This window comes from Schistocerca piceifrons, chromosome 9 (assembly GCF_021461385.2).
Source record: "Schistocerca piceifrons isolate TAMUIC-IGC-003096 chromosome 9, iqSchPice1.1, whole genome shotgun sequence".
Lineage (NCBI taxonomy): Eukaryota > Metazoa > Arthropoda > Insecta > Orthoptera > Acrididae > Schistocerca > Schistocerca piceifrons.
Window position 1 is genome coordinate 133,145,231 of NC_060146.1, and position 15,753 is coordinate 133,160,983.

General features: G+C 40.3%; 1 protein-coding gene across 4 annotated transcripts in view; it reads left to right on the top strand.

The window, feature by feature from the left end:
- The first annotated feature begins 370 nt into the window (after positions 1-370).
- Positions 371-15,753, top strand: part of LOC124716917 (nuclear RNA export factor 1-like) — a 134,424-nt gene continuing 119,041 nt past the window's right edge. For 3 of the 4 annotated variants that reach the window (XM_047243486.1, XM_047243488.1, XM_047243489.1), the window contains exons 1-2: positions 371-750; positions 11,031-11,230. In XM_047243486.1, coding sequence (XP_047099442.1) covers positions 633-750; positions 11,031-11,230 — 318 coding nt within the window. In that variant the 5' untranslated portion in view covers positions 371-632. The remainder of the gene's footprint in view (positions 751-11,030; positions 11,231-15,753) is intronic. The other variant, XM_047243487.1, reaches the window with a different exon arrangement.

The window sequence follows — 15,753 nt, forward strand, 5'->3', positions numbered from 1 at the left end:
TGTGCTAATTCAAACCCTCTGTCTTAATAAATAAAACATATCAGAACCATTTAAGACACCTACATACAGTAGAAAATATGAAACCAATTTGCCTGTGTCCTAGTGTCAAGCAGACGAAGCTCGTTTCAAATGGCAGCATCTATCCACGCCCTGTGCTGATTTGGCGAGTACAATTTATATAAGTTCAAGAATTTAGGTATTTTGTAGGCCAGTAATTATTCAATTTGTTCTGAAAAAAAGTTTAAATTTGGGGGGAAAAAAATCTCTTACGGGAAAGTCTATGCATATTCTAGGGAAATTTGAGATATGGTGTCTGGCAATACTGTATGGGCGAAGGCGTAAACAAATATGTATTATGTAGTAAGGGGGGGGGGGCAGGTATTGTTTATGCGGAGTACGTAGGTATGACATGGATTGTAATTCATGGAAAGAGTAGAAGATATATCTGTTGTTTCGTTAACTTCGCATTGTGGTCGAAGAAAGACTTCAGTACGTTTTTGTAATAGTGCTCTGGTAGTGTGTAGAATTCCTGTTGCTGATGGTGTTTAGGTTTGAATTGTGATTGTGTTACGCAAATGAAATGAATGTGACTGGATACAAACGTTATTGTAGAACTTTACGCTGACGTGAGAATGGGGAAGAAGAAGAAAAGGGCGAAATGGGTTCAGCAAACAGTCCGTCCATTGTTGCTACCTTTGGTGCCGTGTCAAGGTACGTCAGCTGCTGTGACTAGCACATCTGGAGGAGCAGGTAATTGATGAATAGACCTTATAAGAGCCACGGTGTAAACGAATCTTTTATTGAAAACTTTTGTAGTGAGTTCATGTATATTAAGTACATTTTATACAAGTTTTAGCTATTTCTGTAGTTTCAAATATTCGGCTTTTTCTGTAGCGTAGCCAGATGTCTAGATTAGATTGAAAGGCGATAATTTGGATGTGAGTTTGCGAACTCGATGAATAAGTATGCGAAATATCTGTTGTGGAAACAGATTGCTCTGTATTGTAATTTAATGCTATATATGTGTATCATACTTCAAAAGCGTATGTAAAGCGCGTCTCGTTATAAAAGCTAAAATTGCGGGGCAAACTCGTAAAGCCTATTTTACAAAATGTTGAAGCTCCCGACGAGAATTTTGGTGCATATTGTGTACATATAAACTACGGAAAATCTAAGGGGGTACAGTACATAATTTTCAGCAAGTTGGGTGCCTTATTAAGTTTGTATTTACTTACTCTCTAAGTTCGAGGGGAAACTTCAAGAGAACTGACAGGAACTTTTCACACCATTACATCATCACTACTTTATCGGAAGCGTAAACTGTTACAGGAATCGATTCAGTGTAACGGATTTCCACATGACACTTAAATCACAACTTTTGCCAACTGAACTATGGCCGATTTTTTTTCCGTGCTATGATTTCTTGGCGTTTCATTAGCGGATCTCGACATTTGTAAGTCTTCTGTTGGCTGTTTATCAAAAATGTACATATGACAATTGTGTGAGGAGCATATCTAAAATAAGAGTACCTGGTGTGAAATCACAATGCATTAGGTCTGTAGTATAGCAATTTATTCATTCAGGAATCAATTTTACAATGATAGGCTATAGGAATAATGTAGTCGGTTTAGTACAGAAAAGTGAGCTATCTCTGTCTTCCACCTGCTGCTATCCAGGTATAACAGGAGCCCTTTGTTAGCTATTTCTCTTATACCTGTATCTCTTGATCTCTGTGTAGAATTAACCGTAACAGATTGCAGTCATCAAGCCCAGCACCTGGCGTGATGGTACAGTGTGCTACTGTGTACACAGGGTCACCTCTGCAGTAATTTTGATAGCAGCTATTGTATTTCTGATAATTTAAAGCTGGTGACTGTGCCCTATCTTTGAGGTCTTTGTGGCATTATTTATCAAACAAGATAACGCAGGACTATGTGTTACCTATGCTGTCCTGACCTACCTTGATGCAGGGGATGTTAGATCATTTGCCTGATGACCAATTTTCCCTGATCTCTCACACACAGAAAGAATTTGACATCTGGTCACGAGTTGCCAAGATACTGGCTCACCAGTGCTCTTCAGTCCCTATGGCTGATACATTTGGCACAGAGCTGTAGCTGTGTGGAAGAACATACCCTATTTGTCATCCAAGCTCAGTTTGATTCAAAGCCCAGCCGGATTAGAGCCATTGTTGCTGCTAAAGCTGGTAGTAATGTGTTTTACATTCCACACACTAGCCTATGTACTCCCAAATCACAAACATAGTCACAAATTCTTCCTGAAATGCTACATACGCACGATATGTAAGATTTCATTGTTTGCCATCGGGGTAGATGTTGCAATTTTAATGGTCTGCTGTGTAAATGTAAAATTAGCAGGAGACAGAATGGTTCGCCAATACTTACCTTTAAGACATGAAATTCCAGTACTGCTGAAAGATGCGTGCAAAAGTAGAAAGAAGTACCCTAGCGTCTGTCACTGTTGGTTTCTTCTTTAGGGACAAAAGAGGGGTGGGTTGTTAAAGGCGAGAAAAGAAGTGTAGGCCCTTTGTACCTCAGCCTGAGAGTGACCTATTGGGTGTGAGGACAAGGCAGAAAGTAACGTCTTTTGTTCACAGTGACTATGTACAATCAATAAAGTGTGTGTTGCAACTCAAACAAAACATTCGTTTCATCGATCGAAAAAGTTCATGGAATTCAGCTGTAACCACACTATGTCTGTAGGCATAGTTGAAGAAGGTATTTTTTGAAATTCCACATCTAAGGGGTGAAATTGGGTTGAAAGGCTTTTGAAAACATGACAGTATTAAGGCAATTTTGAAGGTAGACCTATAAAAATTGGTGTTTGATTTTGTGGTCAGAAATAAAGAAATATGTATTTCAGCATTCTTGAGAATTTAACACCTACAGGTATGAATATTTCTTTTTGAAAATAAATCATTATTAAAGAACTGCTGAAGTTTTTTTAAAGATACATCGATAAAGACTGATATTTGATTTCTCAGTTACCAATAAGAAAATATACATGTTTAAATGTTTGTGGAAATTTAACTCCTAATGAGGTGAACTAGAGGATAAATGTTTCATGAAAATATTTAATAATGAAAGCATTTTTAAAGCTAAATCTACGAAACTTGGAATTTGGTTTTTCGATTAGAAATAAAGAAATGCAGGTTTCACTGTTTTTGGAAATTCAACACCTAGGGGGGTAAAATAGGGGATGAAAGTTTTAATGGAAATATTTCATTATGGAAGCATGTTTGAAACTAAATTTATGAAAATTTGTATGTGGTTTCTCTGTTAGACATAAGAAATGAGTTGTGCTGTTTTTGGAAATTAATCTCCTAAGGTGGCAAAATAGAATGAATAGTTTATGAATGTGTTTCATTGTGAAAGCATTTTGGAGCTAAATGTATGGAAATTTTCACCATTTATGGAAATTAAACCCCTGAGAAGGTGATATAGCCGGTGATAAGTTTTATGAAATTATTCCATTATGAAAGCATTTTCAAAGCTAAATCTACAAAAAATTTTATTTGGCATCTCAGTTAGAAATAAAAAAAAATGTGTTTGTATGTTTCTGGGGAAATTCAGTCCCTATGAGGATGAAATAAAGGACGAAAATTTTTAAGAAAATGCCTCATTATATTAAGAAAATTTTAAAGCTAAATCTGTGAACATTGTTAGTTCACCTCTTGGTTGAATGTAAATAAATATTTGTTAGGGGGATGGAAGTTTCTATGGACATTTCACCGAAAGAACGCAAATGGCGTTATTAACAAAAACCTTGGACTCTAGCTACCAAATTCGCTTTTTGGTCAGAGGTACATTCAGGAAAGACCATACTTGTATAGCCTTAATTAGTGTGGAAGTTCAGAAGGTGCTGCAATTCGTGAACAACAAAAAATTTAAGTAAAGACTATACGGTCTGCGAGAGCAAAGCAGTGAGTACTAAGCTAATGATGATATAAATAAGTTAAGCCGTATATGGGAATAATGTTTTCAGTCAGCATATTTACTATTTCCTTTTATAAGACTTTCCATTAATTTCAGGTGCAGAGAGCAGTGTTTCCTGTATATGTATATGTGAATTTAGGTTTGAGTTTGTCATCTTGCACTTATCAGATTCTGCATCTGAAATAGTTTTATGTACAACTGTGACAGTGCAGATCAGTCACTCTTCTTTGCTTTTGCAGTTTCTTCTGTAACTATAGTCATATATTGTTTCATAATGTACATTAACTACATCTACAGAAGACTGTGCACTGTGAGGAACATTGCATAAGATTGAATATGTGATTTTCACAGTTCAAGACATGAATGAATATCATCTTCTCTGTCTGCACATATGTGTCACTGGATTGTTAGACTGTGTGCATTTACTCCTGGTATGCCACACTGCTCCAGTCTGGGACGACAGTGCAAGAAACAAACACAAGAGCTGTGCAGGTCTTTGTCTCACGCAGATACTGTGATTGTTGTCCCACACCGAAGTTGTGCAGTTTCCCTCTCTACACATGTTACAAGCAAAGATAGATAACAAAACGGCCAGACAATGTCTTATTGTTTTTACTATTTAAAATTGTTATATTGCTATTATGAATTGGCTAGGTAGTCGTAGAGTTAAACTTCACCTCACTGGAGTGTCGTATAATGGGCGATGAAAAGGTTCTGTTTGAAGGCTTTGCTGCAGTGTTTATGCAATGTAGCATAACTCTGATATGGGTATATAAGCACCAACATGTAATCAAGGTATTACTGTGGAATTTGTCTTTCTGGCATGCGTGCTGCAAATGCAGAAACGTGCATTGCAATAACATTTTACCAAATGTGCCCAACAGGAACAGTGTGCTGTTATTCTCAGCTGCCAATGAACGAACACAGGTAGACACCTGTCAGGGCATGAAAGATGTGCGTGGTCTTAGCACGTCTGTCGAAGATAGCTGTGTTGGAATGGTGCGAGAAGGTGTGTTGCTGCGTATAGCAAATGTTGGAACACACAAGTTACGCCAACTCGAGTAGGAGATACTCTAGGACTCACCCTGTAGACCTGATCTTTCTCCATGCAGTTATCGTGCCTACGGCCCCGTAAAAAAGGCCTTGAAGTGTCAACAGTTCCTGTCCGATAAGGATGTGCAGCAGGCAGTCAGACTACTTGATGCAGCAGAACATTGCGTATTACCAAATGAGTATCTTCAACCTTGAATGTCAGTAGAATGATTGCCTCAGCATTCATGGAAATTTTGTCTGATTTGCATATGGATTCTGGACTGTGTGGCCTTTGAAAGGAAACTTTTTGATTGCTCCTTATGACACCGCAAGGGATGTGAAATACTTAAAGTTGTTGAAGTAAAGTACAAATATTTTCCATATATTTTTCCCTAACAAGTCTTCTCACATCTATGTTTATTGTCTCTAAAATACATGGCTAAATTGCTCAGTGACCATGTACAATACAAATGTTCTTAGTGTGAAATGAACCACGTCTGCCATCAACCAACTTGTAATGGATGCTAAAAGTCTTCTGTACATCAGTTACCAAACTGTTGATTTCAGTTATGTTTTAATCATTACAACAAAGCACAGTCAGGTTCTTGACAGTGTGGACCCCTTTCTCTTTGTGGCAGCTGTCTGTTAGTTAAAACACTGCGGTGATCTGCGCCGTGAAGTGGCACGTCCTCAGAGAAGTGTAATGCCGTGTTACCACGATCTCGTAAACTCCATAAAAAAAATCAAAATTAAAAAAAAAAATTGATGTCACTAAAATGGGAAATACGTCATTGTTGCGATCAATATTTGTAACACCACACAAGCAGAGCAGCCAGCGAACATACTTGTCCCCAAGTAGTGCACCTCAGACTGCACAGTGAACTCGAGCCTGAGGCTCCAACGACTTCTTCTCTGTTGACTCCTGATTGCTCAGGTCTGACTCAACTGACTTCTCGAGGCCTCTCAGCTCAGCTTTTGACTGCATTCTGCTCTGACTGTTCCTCCCTGGCAGTGTCCATAGGGAGGGAGAGAGGTGCTTTGATTTCTATTGGCAGCTAATAAGCTATTGCTAACACATCTTGCCTTCATGATCACTTGTGACATTACAGAGTCCCCTTCCTAATCACCAATCCTCTTCTCTTACCTTACACTGTCTGTCACACTTTGAGAGCGTAGTACTTTGTATTTAGGGCATCCATGGTTGTCATACTCCATGTTGAGTAAGAATGACTGTTAATAATCTTTATTCAAATTCACAACTGCTTTCAAAAATTATATTTGCATCAACAGGCGTCCATAGTCAATCCAGAGAGGTGGTGTGTTTGTGAAACTACTTGTGTCTTTCAATAAAGATTTTTAACAGTTGCAGTGGTCCTCATTTGACACACTTTGGAAGTTTGCCCAGCGTCTTAACTAGCCTACTAGGGGCACTCAAAGAGTTTTAATTGTCATCTTGAAAAAATCAAGTGAAGTCCATTAAACTTGGTGATAGTGTAGCCCTAAACTTTTTCACCATTCAGCGTGTCAATGGAAAATGAGCAGATAGAGACTTCGGTCACAGAAGCCTGCATTTTGGCTGTTCGGGAAATGTCACCTTGTCATTGGTGTGGAAATGGCTGCCATGCAGTGGTTTCTTCATCTGAAGAAAGAGAAAGAAGTCACTTGTTGCCATGTCAGGAGAATACAGGAGAGGTGTGGGAGAGCATGCAGAAGCAGCTCGTGTGACCCTGTCCTGAGCAGCTTTCTTGTGGAGCAAAAGCACGTCCTCGGGCAGCTTCCAACAAAATCTCGTCTCGACTACCTCCCATAACTTCATAAGGGTATTTTGGGGTCATAGTAATACATCAGTGGTGACGAGGTGGCTCGAGAAGTCACCTGAGAATTGGCCTGACACAGTCACAACATTTCCCTCGGATTGTCCAGCTTTTTTAATGGAGGTGAATAGTTTGTACCTCACTGGGCGGTGAAATTTACTGTGTACAAAATGTTGAAATATGATCCAGTAACTGGTTTTCACTTTTCCCCATGTGATCCAGTGACTGGTTTTCAATGTTTCCTACATTATCTTGATTGTGTTACCCAGGCCTTCGAGCATCAGGTCCTCAGATTCTGTGTGACCACATTGGAAGCATCTGTGCCACATGACTACAGTGTCATATGATGTTTCACTGTTGCCTTACACCAGCTCAGCATGGACTGTACAGCATTGTTCTCCTTCAGTTGCAGAAAACAAGTTGCTGCACACTACTCCACTGCCTGCACAATTTTGTTGTGCTGTTGCATTGGGATTGCATTGTGTATCAGTTTCCTGTGAGGGCTACGTACTTGGTCCAGTGATCTTCCAGATTTTTCATCCCATCAGAAAAATAGCTTCTGTCAAACTCTGCAAAATACTTATCGATTGCAACTATCACTTCTCATTTGATGGAAATTTCTTCCCAGCAAGCCAAAGTTTCAAGTTAGGGAACAGGAAGAAGTCACTTGGAGCTAAGCCTTGTGAAGAGGGTTGATGAGGAACCAACTGAAAGTCCTATTAGTGCACTTTTGCCATTGTTATCAACGGTGTGTGGGCTGGAGTATTATCCTGGTGAGAGAGCATTTTTGTGTGTGTGTGTGTGTGTGTGTGTGTGTGTGTGTGTGTGTGTGTGTGTGTGTGTGTGTGTGTGAACCTCATTTTCAGCCAACCCAAATTTTAAATGATCCAATGGTTAAGCATAACAGGGTTCAGTTACAATTCTGCCTTTTTCCAACTAATCTGTGACAGTTATTCCTCAAGAATTAAAAAAAAAAAAAAATGGTCTTTGCCTTCTTCAGTTCTCTTCCACCAGCCTTTGCTCATTGTTTTGGCTGCCGATTTGACTCTAGTTTGAAATGATGGATCCATGTTTCATCAGCGGTCACAAATCGGTGGAAAAAGTCTTACGGATTGTGATTAAATGTTGCCATACAATGGTTGAAATGTCGTTTTGAGTGGTCAACTGTGAGCAAATGTGGCACCCACCTCCCACTCAGCTTCTTTGTAGCCATTCTCTGAGTGGTATGTTATGTACTTGTTCAGTTGAGATACCTACAGTCTCAGCACTCTCACAAAGTTTTATACGGCAGTCTTGCATTACTGTATCGTGGATTTTGTCAGTGCTTTCCTTTGTGGTAACCTCATTTTGATGCCCATGCTTCATTTAAATTCATTGATCCAGAAGTAAATAGTCTTCAATGATAATGCAGATTCTGCTTGAATGTCATCCAGTTCTGTTCCGATTTGTGTGCCTGTCCAGCCATTCAAATGAAAATGTTCAATAACAACACGAAACTTGGTTTTCCCCATTTTCACTGAAGGTCAACACACTGACCATTGCAGACGGCTGTCAACAATGAACTGTTCTCTGTAAGTTGTTGATACTTTTATACGCTCTTTGGAATAATCAAGCTTACCAACCATGAAATTGTTTAATTCTTTTGAGGAAATTTACTAGTCCTATCAAACCACCCTCATATTCATACCAACTCCTCAAACACAACACATGCAATAAATGATGACTAACTGACAACCTCAGCTGCCGACAGGTGTTGTTGATATACCTCGATGTGGACAGCCCGAAAATGTGTGCCCTGACCGGGACTCGAACCCGGGATTTCCTGCTTACATGGCAGACGCTCTATCCATCTGAGCCACCGAGGACACAGATGAATAGCGCAACTGCAGGGACTTATCCCTTGCACGCCTCCCTTGAGACTCACACTCCCAACTGTCCACAATTCTACATATGTATTGTACCTTATAGACATTTGCCCACTCACTCATTACTCGTACACGCTTTGGCGATTCCCGTAAGAGTTTGGGCAACCTGTGTGCATTTGCACAGACGAATGTCAATGGCTGGTAGCCTATAACTATATATACGAAGACAGTAACTTGTTCTCGAAAGAACAGTTACTGTTGATGACCGTGCAGCTTTTCCATGGAATAAATGATGACTAACTGACAACCTCAGCTGCCGACAGGTGTTGTTGATATACCTCGATGTGGACAGCTGAAAATTTGTGCCCCGACCGGGACTCGAACCCGTATATCAACAACACCTGTCGGCAGCTGAGGTTGTCAGTTAGTCATCATTTATTCCAGGGAAAAGCTGCACGGTCATCAACAGTAACTGTTCTTTCGAGAACAAGTTACTGTCTTCGTATATACAACACATGCAGTACATAACAGTGACCCCTCCCAGTTTTGTGTTGAGGTCCTGCTAGACCAGTTACTGCTGAACTGCCATCCTGTCATCTGCAGCATGGCATTATTAGGACTTGATATGAAGGGGCATAGAATTGGCACATCACGCTCCCAGCCAATGTCGGCTTTCCGGACCCCAGAACCACTATTTGTCAGTCAAGTATCCCCTCGATTCACCTCACGAGGCTGAGTGGACTCAGTTCCACTCCTCTCTCCAAGGAAAAATCCCTGGCAGAATAGTATTAGAGCAGAGAATACAAGTTTTTGAGCTGTCTGGAGCATAGCGTACCTGCGTGGTACGCAGTGGTTGTATTAACAAGTATAAAAACACATGGGCATGGGAACACAATGAAGAGGATTACATTACCACAGACTCTGCGAGAGAGAGCACATTAGAAACACCTGGTGCAGCACTGTGACATCATTGCAAAGGAGAGGTAGTGATATTCTGCTAATGGGGCAACGTGGAGTAACTACTTGAAAAGACGACGCAAGAACGCCTTTCAGACTGTGAACCATGTAGAAAAGACCACACTGGTGCTCTGAAATTAAACATTACTCTGGCAGAGTACACTGACAGGTTTGAAAAGCCCCCCAGTAGGGGGGGATTAGGTCATTGACCACTTCCTTGTTCCTGCATCTCGAAGTCAGAGTAGGTCATTCCAACTGTACCAGTGACACCAATGGAAGGCCAGCTCTGTTAGCTGCAGATTGACCTTGTGATAGATGATGAACTGTGGATAGCTACTGCCCATTTGGAGTCCGCTTCTAACAGCCAGCATCTGTCCTGGTGTGATGTGAACCTCAATTTTGCAAGCTGTCGTTCCTGTCAGTCACAGTGGTGACTGACTTAAGGTGAGGGTCGGGCAAATCTTCTGTAGACATAGAATGGACACCTCTGACTGCAAGCTGCTCGACTTGCGAGCAGGGAGCCCATTGACGCCACTCCTTGGCAGAGCGTTTGCTGCTTTACCGACTGTACAGTCGGGCCTCTCCTCGAGATGTCCTCCGTGTCGCTGTTGGGACTTCTATCCTCTCGCTGTCAGGTCAATCGCTGCTATGGGTATGCGGATTTTTGGGGCCGAGCCTAAGCACAGTTATGCTAGACGAGGGTGCTGGGGCTTTGGGAGCCCAGTCACACTGGGCCACAGGAACGTGCCACTGTGCCTCGTACGAGGCAGCAGAACTGACCCTGGGCAACACTGGTTCCGTTAACCGCAGATTCCACAACAGGTTGTGACGTGCCATTTGACGTGTTCCCACATTGGAACATAGTGCTTCTGCCGCTGAGCAGTGGAGGAGCAGACTGATTCGCTGTAAAACTCTCATCAGTAAATGGATGTTAATTGAATATAGTCTCGTTGACGCGTCAGGGGTCACACGGGTCCTTGCCGCTGCCGTGACTGTAGAAACAATAGTTACCCCTCTGTCTGTTACACTTTTGAGTACATCTTTCTCGCAGCAGCTGACTGCGGCCTTGCATTATGTGTGCTGTGGCATGAAACGATGATGTTTGGTGCACCTCTCTGACTGAGCCTAGAGTTTCTTGTGCGGTAACATTTTATTTAAGAATGTCACACCTTGGCTTTTCATCTGTGAATACTACACTCATTCTTTCTTAAGCTTGTAAGCTCTCTAATGGGACTTTCATCTGTAGAATATTAAACTTTGATCTTCCTTCTTATCTCCATTTAGTTACTCTGATTATATGTAACTTTAAGACATTAGTGTGTGCCTCTGGGAACACCTTTTATATGAATCACATGTAATTGGCATGAACCAACTATATTACTAAATGTTGCATTTTTTACTTCTAGAAAGTGCAGCAGCTCCAGAAAAAGTAATACAGGAGGACCTTACTGATGAAGTGAGTGAAGTGGACTTTACGAATGAAGTGACAGAGGTGGAAGATACGAACGATGAGATAGACGTTCTCGGTAAAAATGCTGTCCGCTTACTAGCTGCACATCCTAATATTCTGTCAAATGCAACACCCAACATCTGGCATAAAATTACAGTAAGTACCACACTTGTGTATCGTACTACATACAGAGTGACTTTCAAAGTTGGCAAATAAAGTAATGAGATTGATAGTTCAAAGTTTCACAACAGCAGCAACTGCCCTTCTAAAATTCCAAGGATCTGACTGATGGCCTTATACTGTAATCAAACGAAATATTTCCTTTTCTATAACAATAATAAAATATCTTAAGACGAAATGGACTACATCTTCTACATTGAAAATTGTAGAAGTCAGTTATGGTCATGACGTACTTGACCCTTACTGACGTGCAGTAAACTTCAGGTACTGATAATACTTGTAATGGCGCCGACAGTGCCAGGTAGCATTGAACCTGTCGGAGGGTGGGGAGATCGGGAGTAGACCGGTCAGGGTGGCCAGTTGACCCCTCATCTCGGGCACATCAGTTCTCTAGCGGGAGCCGTAGTGAGCCCAGCCTCACTAGGGTCGGAACTAGTAGATTTATTTTTCCGATACAGCTTATATTGGATATATCCAATCTGGCAGGTGCAGGGGGAGAGGGGTCAAAACCGGAATCCTCGGCGGAAGTGTTCTATCGGTATCGAAAACAGTGCAGTCCGGCTCGCAGCAGTTCGTGTTTGCCAGTCGGGTGCAGGGCGGGGCTGACGGGCACTGAGTCAGTGCCGGCCACAAAGTCCAGCCTCACTTTAGAGTGGCGACCAAACGATACTACCAGTCTGTCCGGCGGCGGCTCGGAGCGAGGGCAGTCTCATTCGGGGAGTGAACCCTGACCTACGGTGTTTGCCTTGTGGCTCCTGGCGACAATACTCTGTGAGTGAGCCAGTCACTAGAAATGTTCCAGTTTCATTGTAGGCCAGTCCGAGCTAATGCCGGACGGTTTTCCTGGTGGTTGTGTAGGTCGACAGATGTCGGTGACTGCACCAGTATGTTGGCAGTAGAATGACTGCTTTTCTTGGCAACATGCTCCACTGTGGCCACTGACTCGATGCCCTCCGCCAGCTGGTTGTCCAGTGCTTAAACGCTCCAGTGCCAGCCAGGAGTGTCGAAATACGGTTGCCTCGGTCATCACGTAGTTCCCCTGTTGCAATACTGCGCACGTGTTCATATTTTGGGAACTTTGACAGTCGCTGATCTGGTGATTGTACAGACATACTGACACCGATCGTGATGGCGAAATGCCGTGACGACTTGGCGCAGTTACAGTAGCGGTGGCTTGCACTGACTAGCACTGCTGCAGACTGACGGTGCATCAGTCGATAGGGTACTAAATGCGATACTGACTACACTGCGTGTGATGCTGCTTTCACTTTTCTCTCCTGGACTTAATAGACACTGGCAGAAGATCGTAGCAGTGGTGGCCAAGTGGGATTGTACGAGGAGTGGAGGAACGCTGTTGACATTTGTGTACTGTGTTGTCGTTCGTCTACTCACATTCCCTATAATTGTGTTATCCTAAAGTTAGGTTATTATTAAGATGCAAATCGTTGGATCACTTTGAAATCTTATCAAGAGCTGACTTAATATGTGTGCAGCTATTTTTGAAACCGAGCTCAGTCAGGCATTTATAATGTGTCAGATTTGCAGTAATTGTACGACTGTTTAAATTACGAAGTCTAATGAGATGCAATCTTGAACGCTGGTGCACGGCCATTAGTCGGGTATCGGAACTCATTTTGTGTCTAAGGTTGTCATGTTCAAACCTAATGCTGCCGTAAAGTTCACTGTTTCATTACTAAGGAAGTCTCATTGTTTCAGTGGCTTTCATAGGTCACAGTACTGGTTTTTATGTACAACAAAATTAGTGTTCAGTAACCTTTACATTTTATTGGTATTCATTCTAGATTGAGCACATCAGTGAATGATACTTCAAAACCTGGCACATTTGAAATCTCATTGTGCTTACAAAAATATTAATTTGTGTGTCAAGAGCCATCAGAAAGGCTTCTACCGAGCACTAGTAGGTTGCGGTTCAGTCACTGTGCTATTCGTAGTCCAGAATGCTACAAGCCACTTACTTACAAAGCACTGTCAGTAATAACCACTATCCTAATTAGCTGGAGCTGAATTTAAGCAGTATTCAATACTATGTTTTTATAAAAACCAAGAAATACTTGAATGAAAAGTTATTGCACAGTACATAAAATGAAACATAATTGAAAACCCTGTCTGTGAACAGTGGTAAGGGATGAGTCAGATGGTTTGAGAAGTTATGCATAAGCTTTCAATAAAATATCATAAGTGAGATATTTCGAGTACATCCGTTGTGATTTCTTTTTATTCAGGTACGTCATTGTTTTCAAATATTTCTAGTGTAATAATATTTTTTAAAGCTGCAAATTCTGTGCTGAATTTCATTCTTAAAAATATGACAATGGGCACTTAACAATGTTGACTTGTAAACTGAATGCACTCAGCACGGGTTATCGTTTTCTTACACATATACTTTCCAGGCGAATTAATGAAACTTTAATGTAAAACCTCTTAAAAATAAAAATTTAAAAGGTCAAAATTGTTTCTATTAAGAAGTATTGCATTACCAATTTTTGAAATAATGAATTATAACAACCTCAAAATTTAATCTGTGATTCATCACAATATGAAAGTAATTTTATTGTCACCTGCTACAGAGAGCAAACAATGTTAAGGATGCCCATTAACATTTTTGGCATCACACTGTCACATAAATTCATGTAAACTGTGGCAAGGAGCACAACTTAACATTATTTCCTTGCAGAAACAATTAATGTATTCATGTTGACGTAATTATCAACAAGTGGTGGAACGAATTTACATTTGGGAACATATTCAGGACCCTTTCTAACAAGGAGAGGTCCCCAGCAGTGGGATTGACTTCTTAAAACCATCTATACAGTGATGTCATTGAAGGTCCAAGGTAAAACACCCTGCAGCCATTCACCCTGGGGGTCCTTGTTTGTGGATAATAAAAAAAATGATACAGAATGTCATTGGTGCTCTACAGCTTTAAATGAGGAATGTTCTTCTGGCTGGTTGCATAGTGTAATGGTAAAGATACTCTCTTCATGTTCAAAAGGCTGTATCTTCAAATCTCGTTAAGTTGTGTTGGACCTTATGTAAGTTTACCTATAGCGGTGTATGTTTTATTTTTTCTGTCTATTTTTATCCATTCATTTACCTAAGTAGTTTACAGTTAAGATTAAAACTGAGTATGCCAGGAGCAATCTAGTCCCTGGAGCTAGTGAGAAAAAATGAGAAACATTAATTTTCTTATGTATGTAAAAACTACTAGCGGATGTTCATCGATCTTGTGCTGTCTGTGTTTTCCCATCCGTAAGAGAGGGAGGATGTGGATTTCTATTGAGTTCACTAATAACATGAAATATAGTAATTCTTATAGCATGAAGTCAATTTCACTTACTAGTTTCTTATTTCACCTGACCTATGTATCTGCATTACTGGTTCTGTAATACTTTGTGAGAAGCAAGAAATTTAAGCAGAGCAAACTGGACACTGTAACATTGTCTTCAAAGAAGAAGAGGTGGGGTAGTAAATAACTTCACGGCTCGAAGAACTATCATATAATAATCCAATATTGTATGTTACAGATTTTTGCGTATATGAAAAATCGGAAACCTGCCTGACTGAAGTGTGTGGCTGTGGGTAAATTTGCTGAGTCTCACACACGCGAGTGAACTCACTATTGTTGCACTCTTTGTGCAGTGCCAGCACATTTCCAGCATAATTATTATTCTTAAGACTATTAAGTTAACAGTAGAAAGTGCTTTGAATTGTTTTAAATCACTGTCAAAATGACCTTGGTCATTATTTTTAATCAATTAATTGTTCTAAAGGTAATTTTTTAAAAATTTCTGTTTCATTGGCTCAACATTTTAATCACTCTATTAGCTTTTCAATTTGCTCACCCTTTTCTTTGCATCATTATTTTTCCACTTGGAATCTTTGTTCATGTGATTTTGAATATTTTTATCTATTAACATCGATTTAATTTCTACATTTTATCATCCTGTATTTTCATTAATGTTGTATTCATTATATCTACTCCTCAGTTTGCTTGAATTTCATTTTACTTACAATCCCTTCTTTTGTTTAAACTTTCATCTATGTCATTTTGTTGATAGTGCTACAAGAATTTGTTTTAAATTTGTTATGTCGAGAGCCATCAAAAAAAAAAGTACATCTGTTAGTTCATTTTTTACACCATTGCACAACTTCTCATTTTTGACTGTGAATACAATGCTGATTTTTATTGGACTTCCTCTTCAGATGCAGGCAGCTACAGTGACAAGACATTAGCATAATGCGTGGAAGGAAATGAAAACTTTCATGGTTTTGCACTAATAAGAATCCTCACACTTAATATTTTCATAAAATTATTATTCAGATAGTAAATGATCTACTACTCACTTCTCACAAGAATACGTCTTCTCCCTACAAGAACTAAAGACAGAGTCTATTAAGTAATTGACAAAAAAAATTGAATGAAATTTCCATTATTTGTCATTCGCCTTCCGGCGTAGCAAAATACATCTTTTCCGGTG